The sequence below is a fragment of the Wasmannia auropunctata genome, unplaced genomic scaffold (assembly GCF_000956235.1).
Source record: "Wasmannia auropunctata unplaced genomic scaffold, wasmannia.A_1.0 LD336037.1, whole genome shotgun sequence".
NCBI lineage: Eukaryota > Metazoa > Arthropoda > Insecta > Hymenoptera > Formicidae > Wasmannia > Wasmannia auropunctata.
This window is the reverse complement of record NW_012026853.1, coordinates 1,004,194-1,014,713: the sequence shown is the minus strand read 5'-3', so window position 1 is coordinate 1,014,713 and position 10,520 is coordinate 1,004,194. Positions and strand designations below refer to the sequence as shown.

At 35.8% G+C, this 10,520-nt stretch overlaps 2 protein-coding genes across 2 annotated transcripts in view; one reads left to right on the top strand and one right to left on the bottom strand.

The window, feature by feature from the left end:
- LOC105452176 overlaps positions 1–4,700 on the top strand; it is a 30,953-nt gene extending 26,253 nt beyond the window's left edge. The window contains exons 5-9 of the mRNA XM_011693068.1: positions 10–63; positions 900–1,036; positions 1,488–1,634; positions 2,916–3,138; positions 3,607–4,700. Of these exons, the coding sequence (XP_011691370.1) occupies positions 10–63; positions 900–1,036; positions 1,488–1,634; positions 2,916–3,138; positions 3,607–3,805 (760 nt within the window). The 3' untranslated portion in view covers positions 3,806–4,700. The remainder of the gene's footprint in view (positions 1–9; positions 64–899; positions 1,037–1,487; positions 1,635–2,915; positions 3,139–3,606) is intronic.
- A 754-nt stretch (positions 4,701–5,454) lies between these two features.
- LOC105452151 (laccase-4-like) overlaps positions 5,455–10,520 on the bottom strand; it is a 54,802-nt gene continuing 49,736 nt past the window's right edge. Inside the window, exons 9-10 of the mRNA XM_011693032.1 lie at positions 10,139–10,369; positions 5,455–9,492 (exon numbers count right to left, since the gene is read on the bottom strand). Coding sequence (XP_011691334.1) covers positions 9,317–9,492; positions 10,139–10,369 — 407 coding nt within the window. The 3' untranslated portion in view covers positions 5,455–9,316. The remainder of the gene's footprint in view (positions 9,493–10,138; positions 10,370–10,520) is intronic.

Sequence of the window (10,520 nt, the reverse complement as noted above, 5' to 3'; positions counted from 1 at the left end):
GGAGTTCAGACGTGTGCTCTTCAACAAGCTCAATTCCAGCGTGCAGCTTATAGATGACAAGGGGTAAGCGTATATGATTATTACTTTGATACATAAATCGTATAAATCGATATTATTCGAATTAATACACGGAAAGAATACTTTTGCTGAATCCAGATCTGAAAATAATTTTTGTCCATTAATCAAAATAATTTTGTGCAAAAGTCAAAATGATTGCTAGAATATTAAAACGTTTTATAGCAATGCTTATCAGTTTTAACATTTCAACTAATTATTTTAATGATTTAATAAAAAATTATTTTCAGATCTGTTTTTAGCAAAATTTTTAGACCTTTCAACAAAATCGTTTTTTCCGTGTGTGGTTTGTGTTAACAAATTTAATATCTTGTACAATATCTACGCTATAAATAAATATTAAATGTTTTTAATTATTGCCGATACACACAAATATTTTATGCAACAATTTATTAAATATCGGAATTTTATTTTAAATATCGCATTTTTCGTTAATCTATTATCAATTTATTCAATTCGACGTGACAATAAAAGCGAACGGTTTCCACGAAAAGTTTCACAAAATAGTATTTCCATTAAAACTTCTATTGCCACAAGATCTTTATAATGCAAAACGAGAACTCAGGTCTCCTTATAAGTTTCATCCTTTGTCGAAGCGGATTTAGAACTTCAAAGATAGCGAGAAGCGTTCAGTTGCGAGAAGTTTGTTTAAATTAATCTTAACTCTATTTTCATTGACCGGATTGATCTATTATCAAATTTGAAAAGGAAGACGCGCAGTTTCGCTATTATTACTTAATTCACAGCGTCGCTTCGACAATGGAAATTCCCAATGGATCCCATTGTCCCAATGGATCTAATTGTGATTCGTTTTGATTGCAAAGCTGTCCCGTGAAAGTGCGAATGACGAAATTCATATACGATCGAAGCACCGGTAAAGCGGATGCCACATTGTTGTCCATGTTCCGGTTTGCTGACAGTTCAGAGGTGCATTTCCAATGCGACATCGCCGTGTGCAGAGGTAAAACTCATCCGGTGAACGATTTCCCATTAGCATCTCGTTACGAATGTGGGTTATAAAATGGCATTCAACTTTTACGATTCGTTGTTTTGTTGCGATATTACATGCAGATAGCGATTCTCGTTCGTTTTATGAGGAATCGCTTTTTACGTTCCAAATCGTAAAAGTTATGACCCTTTTAGAGTAAAAGATTTAACAATCAGCATCATGCTGATTTAGTTTCAGTGTCGCACTGATCATAAATTACATGCAGAGTGTTTTAGAAGCATAACGTCGTCTTTTAACGTCTGTTTTTTTTTTCATTTTTCTTACTTTTCATAAATTATTAACACTTTTGATTATACAACTTTGAATTAATGCGACAAGTTTTTGATGTATAACTATTAATCAAATATATAGAATCAGAACGTTTTTCGTTGCGATGTAACGCAACTAAAATTTTCATGCTTAGGGAGCTGTGGTACCCCCGTGTGCGAAGGAGACAAAGAAGAGCTGATAAAGGGTGGCTCCTCCACTAACAGCCAAAGTGTTAGTAGTGAAGAAGGAGTGCTACTTGCCGGAACGAGCGTTTTCGTTCTCCAACCAGGCGAAAAACGAGGTAACCGTTTTGGCATACAAATGCACTATCGAATCAACAGTTATTGTCACTGTAATACATATTATTTTTATTATTATTATTATTCTTAACGTATCATTTTCTTCTATCATTATCCATCTTACGTATATAGAAAAATGAAGAGTCAGTTTCCAATTAATAAAATTCTTGATCTGTCTCTCGTGAACGCGGTTTGATTTTTTATAATTTACTTTAAAAAAAGTTTCTTTATTAATATTAATAAAAAATTTATAAAAATATATAGTATCATTACAAAAATACATTTTCTAACACAGTCAACAAAGAAAGAGTTAACAACTCTTAATTATATGGAAAGTACGAAGTGAAAGTGCACGTTTAATTATTTTTCAAGAGAAGTTGTATTTTTCCGAGCGAAAATCAGGTTAATTTATTTTATATAAGCAAGGATCGCGATTTGATAAAGAGATCGAAGATAATTAGAATAACATCCGCTGAAATTTCTTGCAGCATCCGCTTTCCTCTACAGTTAATTTTGATAACCTGTCGTGACATGAAAAGTATGCAGCCACGTCGGGAATGCGTGCGGTCTTCTTCTTTCTCTGTTCCCTTATTGCTCCTCTTGCGTATATGTCCCATTTATGTCTTCTTCTCGCACGTCACAAAATGGTTGCCTGTCGTCCCTCTTCGTCGTTCTGACCTGCATTTGAATCGCTTCGACACGCAACTTACCCAGAGGCTGTCAACAAATTATAATGTGTACTCAAGCTGGCATAAGTGATCTTATTTCGCTTATCACACTTCGTGCCTTCTGGACTTTTTCGTTAGTCCATCCGGCACAAAGTCCCACGCTGTAATTTTCATAACCGGTCATCATCGGTATCCTTGTGAACTTACGTTGTTGAATTAATTATATTATTTTATTTTATAGAAACAAGGTGAATATTTCCTTATCTCGCTAAATACCGGATGAATTGCAATTTTTAACGAGAAGGATATAAATTTTATGGATAATTTTAGGATAATTAAAATAGATTAGAGTTAAAGATATTATAAAAAAAAAATGAATTTATCATTGAAAAGTTATTGCATCCTTCACCCACTTACGCGTGCCTTTTAATTATCCCATCTATGTATTTACATATAGACTTTTTCCTTTTTTTCATTAAATTACTATTTGAGCGAGTGGAATTTCTAATACTGTAATTGTTGATATTTCCATTACAATGCACGTACAAACTTATAATATACATAAATGCCTATCGCGATACGAAAATTACATACTGAGTCTTTTCACATGCGCAGTTGTACAAACATTGTACGATGACGGCAGCGTGCACCCGCTGTGGCTCCTGTGGCTGGCGGTGGCACTCGGGATATTATTCCTCATCATGCTCATTATCAACATATTCCTGTGTTCGGCGATGACCTGTAGCTGCACCCGGACCGACATTATCGAGAAGGAGCCGTCAATCATCGAGGATTATGATCCGTACCGCAGCTGGCACGGTTCTCAATACGGGTCGAGGTTTGACTTAATTACCTCTCTAAAGCGAATCGCGTGACTCGCCGACAAAGTATCTCTATTAATTGCGTCAATAATATATGATTACGCACCGTATAATCGCGCGCCATCCACCATGCGGCATGGTGATGCCCACTTAAGTGGCTCGAATCGATTATTTATTGATGAGCTAATGAAATCGCTGTCGGAGATGTGAATTGATATATATGTATATATACTATACTCTTATATTATATATGCATACATATAATAGACTCTTTTATATAGTTGATTATGAAGAAATTAACACCCTAAGGATATGTATGATCAAAGAATCTCAAGTCTAAATTGCTCTCAGACGGAATTGACCTTTCTAAGTAAGGTCGTTATTTTAAGCATCGCACAGAGTCACGATAACGGCAATTAATATCTTGCATTACACAACATGACGCATGCGATGGCGTGTCTGAACGAGACCCTTCTTGTGTTCAGGTATTCGTTAAACGGAAAGCAAGGATACGCCTCCGGGGGATCCACCATGAACTCCACGAGGTCGATATCGACGAATAGCGATCACTACGCGATAGTGCACTCCCGACCAGGAAGTAGATACTCCGGTCCTGGACAGAAGCATCATCATCATCACAGAGGACCGCCGTCCAACATCGGTTCACACTACTCCGGGAAGTGATGCTTCCCGTTAGCTTCATTTATCAACAAAAAAAAAAGAAACTAGAACTCCATTGTCTTCATTAACGTTACTCTAATTAAACGCAAATTTTATGTATGTATATTATATATGCGTCGCTATATGGCATTATCCCAACACCGCACGAACAGGCGTTCGGTTCCGTAAAACTGCCGACCGCAACCATAGAAGAATTTAAAAAATATTATTATAAGAAGTATAAAGTTAAAATATTGAACAATATGCAATATATTGAATACAATGCGTTAACACCTTTCTGATTACAAAAGATTATTCGAAGGACTGACTCATGCCATTTACCGCTTTATGGCTGAAAGTCACCTATACTACATTTGCCGTACTTGAGATAATTCAAAAGAAAAACTATTGCTTTAACATTAAAATATAATAAATTAATAATAACGGTTAAGAAAATGTTAATAGCTCAATATTACATAATGATCCTTAATTTATCCTTTATTTTTGACAATTTGAAAATTTTGCAGTGAATGATGAAATTTAATTGTATGATGCCGAGTATTACACGTGTTTCACCGTTTTTCTCACAGAGAAATACACGTATTTTTTACTTTTGCACTTGTTAATATCAACGACAATGAACACCTTCATAGTTACGAGAAACTCGGATTAAGTATATTAATGAGGTAAAATTTCCTACGGATAAGCACGATATAAAACGATACGTATTACACATTGGTATTTTTATATTTAGCTTTTCTAATCATTCGTGAAATGATTCTCGTGCTTTAGACTGCGTATGTATCATAATATAATAGTCATAAGCATAAGCGCTAGAGTTTACAAAACTGCGCATTGATCTTAAATAAGATATATTAGATAAATGCTTTTTGTACATAAATTCATTTAATCTAAAAAACATATGTGCTTTTTATTTCGGGAGATACCTTCGGTAATTCGAATTATGCGAAACGTATTGTAGTTATGCGTACCAATTGTAGTTGGTAATCTTTTTCTGAAGAGAATATCGTTGCTTCCCGCTTAGTTTATGATGGTAATCCAACTAATACGAACTTTCTGCTGCCTTCGTTTATGTCCTCGTGCATAATATTATCCAATTCCGTTTATGCAGAAATATTCAGAGTAATTTTTTAGTAACCGCGATGTACTAGTGACGTTCGATTTGATGTATTCTTTTCCACGATATAGTTGACGATCATAATTTATATGGTCTTTGCGTAAAATAACGACTTCTACGTAATATGACAATAATAACTTGCTTCAATAATATCATGCACCGAATGAGAGCACCGTATTATTAGTGTTAATAATGATAATTTAAATTACAAATCGCATCTCATTTTTGCGTTCTCGTTTTGCCAGGAACATCTTTTTTCTACTTTCATATCCGACTACCCTATTATAACCTTCTGGCTTACCTTCTTATTTTACGTGGGCGGGCTATAACTACGTAAGAATCATCACGTTTTCTTTGCAAAATATACTTATTATACACCCACTCGGCGAAGTGCAGTAGTTAACGTTGGACATCTTTAAGCACAGCTCGAAGTTCTTTATGTGAAAATTGAAAAATAGGTTAGTAAAGTTTCTTCTAAAGAAACGCAAACGGTGATTGATACATCTACAACGGAAGTGTCAAAATTATGAAATGATATTTTTAAAAACGATTTATTATTAAAAATACACTTTTAGAATAAAATATACGAATGAAAAATGGTCCGCAGCAGCTTTGCATGTGCCTACGCGTACACAAATATATAACTCTCGCTTAAATACTTCATATAAAACACGAAAACTCATATGTTTACGGATGGTAACTGACAATATTTATACGGGTTTAGTTACATGAATAATTACACGGGGGACAGGGGAGAAAACTGATATTACTAGCTACGTGAATACTGGGAAATTTTCAGTATTACAATATTTACAACGATCGAAGTACCTGCTCGAAGAGTTGGTCAAAACAATCTGATTTTGATTTTTTTTTACTAGTTGATTCTTTACTGAAATATTTTAGTAAAATCTGAAATTTTTAAAAAATTGGATACTTAACTATAGGTAACAATATGCGTGAATAGTTAAGACAAAGCTTATTTCGAATTTTGCATCTTCATAAACTATCGTCGATGGAAAAAGTTTTTAAAATAAATCAAAAATTACTCTGAACGCATACAAATCTTCTGTGAAATTTTCTACAGTAAAAATATTTCAAGTGCACGGCCTAAAAAATGGACATGTAAATAATTTGTAAGATAGTAATATATTATCGCCTATAATTAGCTGTCTTTAAAAGTTTGATTAATACTTTATGACTTTATGAAAATGCAACGTTCACAAACATTGCGTCACTGAAGTACACATGACGTTTAAAAAAACATAATAATTGGCCATTGTCGCCTTTTCGTAATCTTATAATATTTACTACTTAATTATAATATTTATCGGATTCTCATATATCCATGTTGCAATTAATCTGATTAGCCTTAACAATATGCAATAATACAAACATCATGATTATCTCCACTGAAGACGATTTAGCTCGATTTAAGTATTCCGCATTCCTCATTGCCTGCGAATAATGAATCGTGATTGATTGTCGACGATGAAATCACTCTGTTCTAAGTTGTTGCTCCATGAGCGAGCCACCGAATCTTCAAAGATTCGCTCACGAGAAAAACGCAGAATCAACGTGCTCGTAATTTAATTGAACGGCAGGTACGTTATCTCCTTGATATCTTCTTTTAAACTATCTCTCACTAAGAATAAAACGATTATAGTTTAAAAAACACAGCGTATATTTGCTATCCCACAAAGCCGCGTCTATTCAAATAGATCGTATCTGTCACAGTCTCCGAAGCCGACCGCCACGATTGATGTAGTATCGTAGGATACATCCTCTCGCTCTCACACATCGCGGATTAGCGTCGGCTTTTTGCACGGTCTCTAAATCGTGCTTCTTTAATCCTAGGGAACGTTCTCTCCTTCGCCGAGGCGAGAAAGCGAACGGCCGACTCGAGAAAGCAACAACAACGGACTCTCCGCACAACTCGATAGCCCAATGCAAAAGGATTACGATTTAAAATAAGAGGATGGTTTTTCAGTTGGTATTTCTTTTTCACGTTAACGAGGAGAAGTGGATTAAAAAATTATTTCTTTTATATTTTAGCTACTAACGGTTTGTGAAAAAATATCTCTATGTTAAATGGCTACATTATCTTTATATATATATATATTTTTTGTGATAGTTGGAAAGTGGATTTCTCCCTTTCGTTGACGATACCAACTAAAAAATTCGTTAATCCATACGCTACATCTCTTTTGCATTAAGCCGACCAGTTACGTGCGTTTCACGATTACGCTATTTGAGTGTTTCGTGTCTCGGTGATTCTGACGAATGTATTTAGCGAAATGTACCGGGGAGGGGAAATTTTATCTACAGGTATAAGGCACGCACGCGTGTGTGCGATTATCTCGCGTATCTAACGATAAGTATAATGTTTCTGCATCTGTATACCGTATATATGACCGAATGAATTAAGCGTTAATTGTGAGTTGCGTATAAACGTATTTTCTATAGAGAATTGAGGCACCATGAATAAACGTACAGCTATTGTTGCGCCGTATGCATAGCGCGGTATACTATAACGATAAACGTGTCAGCCTATCTGTGCCTTCGAGACAGATCAATTCGCGAGTGGCACTTGAAGGAGTTCCCTCCGGAGGAATGTAGACAAATCATTCTAAAGAGAATAAACGTTCAAAATTAATAAAGTAAAAATTAACACAATAAAAATGCAATAAACGAAACATTATTAACGATATTGTATAGTTTCTCAATGGAAATTAAAGAACAAAGATGCTTAAAGCTCAAAAAAATATGCTTTCTCCTTAGAGCATTTTCTATAATTTCAGTGCCAGCTATAATTTCCTTCGCGAATTTACGACAGATGAATATCGTCGGATTTCAAAGAAAATTTCGAAAAAAGATTACGCAAACGGAAGGTGAAGAAAATAAATAGCGTGTTGATGTATTGATATGACGTTGATGTAGCCGTGAGAAGAATGCTAATCATTAACGATAATTTGGATGTTATTATACGAGGTACTCGAGGTCTTTATTTAAAAAAAAAGTTCGATAATCACGCTAATATTATTTCGATACTTTCATCGATTTTAATTGTATAGGCTGACAGAACAATAAACACGCGATTTCGGGCTGTTTGCGGCACAAGCGCGAATTCACTTCCTAACTAAAGGACTGTTTTAAGAGCCTGGATCTGTCGAGGGAAACTCGTCGCCATTTGTAATCACGATTAACCACATGTTATACCTTCACAAAGTTGTTATATCTTGTTAAATCTTTTCTCTAGCTTTAAATAAATTAACAATTGAATAAACATGAGCAACAATCATAGACATATGGCAACAATGTAGTCGCAAAGTTGGCTAAAAGTATGATTGAGCAATGAAAAATAAAGCCAAGTTAATAGAGAATAATTAATAGTTGTTAGATTAAATAAATATTATGTATTTCGTACACACATGAAAAATAATTTTTATTTTTGTATAATAATTTTAAAGTTTTGATGTAGCAGGGTCCTTAAATAATTTCGGTAGTCGCGGATTCCGTGGTCGTACAGATCCAGCCTGCGTAGTTATGTGGAAGGGCATTTATCCTAATGATAATCCTCCGCCCGAAGCGTCATCACGGCTTCACGGCGATGCCCCTCTTATGCTACGTACCCCGTTACTCCCACATTAATTAATATTTCGTTAAGTATAGTGACTATTTCTACATTATTTACAGAGCGTTACAAACGTTAGCCAGTAACGTTCGTACGTTTCCCACAGAGATGCTTCACTCACCACATTGCGGATTCGCCGTTACAGTCTACACACCTAGATAGCTTTTTGGAAGATATATTCAAACGTTTTCCGCAATAAATTTTCCAGCAAAACAGATTCCATTACAAATTAAATTTTACAACTGCGAAATATGAATGGCAGTATAAGATATATCGTAGCAAGCAAAGGTAACAAGAATGACACGTGTGATATAGATATAGTAAAAATGACAGTGATGGGTGAAGCATCTGGAACACAATAAATTATCAACTGTCGTCAATATACTCTTTCAACGTTAAAGTCATCATTACTTCTGAGAGCGTTTGTCGTTTCGCGACGCCCAGCGGAGCGTCGATCGAACCTTTTGTTAACCCGTTGCCTCGCGTATCACTGCACAACTGTCTAACTTTCCTCACTGCATTTCTCGCTCTTGGAGCCGTTCACCGCGAGGCAGCGGGTCGACACCCGTCGGATTCCTCGCCCGATCGAATGCCGTTCTCGAGAGCCGAGAACACGGGCCTTCTCGGGAACGGCCGACGAGATTGCGTAGTTGAAAAAAAAAAGAAATCTTGATATTACAGGCTCGCTACTTTACAGGAATATGCTACAAGTATCGTATGGACTTTGGAGCGTCTCTCCCTCTCTCGCAGTTTCTGAGCTCACGCGTTAATGGAACAGCGAGTTCGTCAACGACAACGGTGGCGAAATGGGCGGCAAATGGTCACCGCAGGTCGGGAAGTTCGGTGGTACCGGCGGCAGATCCCCATGCGTGCCCACATGCAGAATCACATTCATGCCGATCAGTATGTGGAACAAGAAGTGGCAATGGAACAGCCAGTATCCTATAAAGAAACTCGGTTTTAATTTCTGCTTGTAATATCGAAACTCCTGGAGTTGATTACGATGACTGTTTTATATTGCAATAATTTTATCATCTACGACGATGAAATTCATAATCAAAGTAATAACGGCCCTTTTTGGTAAATTACGTAATTTAACAAAAGCAAGGGTTATTAATTTTATCGTTGAAAACTTGATTGCAAAGTTACTGTTATAGTAATAATCATTAATATCATTTTATTAATATCATATCAACCTTTGATCAGAAACAACTTTGTTTGGTATCAACTCCAATATTTTATTATCTCAATATATATTATATTTTGCAATGTGTGTATTCTACTTCAAACATTACAAACTTTCTTTATCGTTGTGCAATTGATTTTTACTAGACGAAAATAATTTTGTTAATAGCTTTTGTCATCTAACCGAATTATTTACGAAAAATTATCCCTCAGCAAGTTAGTTTGAAGTTGACCGGATACTTTAGACATAGTCTAAAGGACAAAATACACGACAGAGGTAGGTCAGTGCGTGCAAATGTGCTGTGCAAACTTTCGCAATTATGCGAGCGGCCGCGAACGGAAACCGCTTTGCATCTCGTCGGACTATCGCGCGAAAAGTTTTCAATTGTCCTCGTTAACTTACCTGGATTATTCGCGCGGAAGCGGAAGATGACGTAACCATTGTTGGGAACAGCGATGGTGTCCTTACCGGGGGGCAGGTCGAACTCTCTGTGCAGGAGACCACGCTTATCGAGATCGAGAGCGTGCTTCAAATTGATCTTCTTCACATTTCTGTCGGGAGAGCGGCCAATACCGATCACATTGAACGCATATCCGTGCAAGTGGAAGGGATGCGACAAGTTTGGCTGTTGTACTGTAAATCGATCGTATAACGAAGGATTAGAAAAGATACACAGCTTCATAAGATGAATACAATTAAAAATATGCTCTACTATAAAAAAAAATTGTATTATTGCAATATAAGAAAGAAATTAAGATCAAAAATATAAGATTTGAAATTTTGT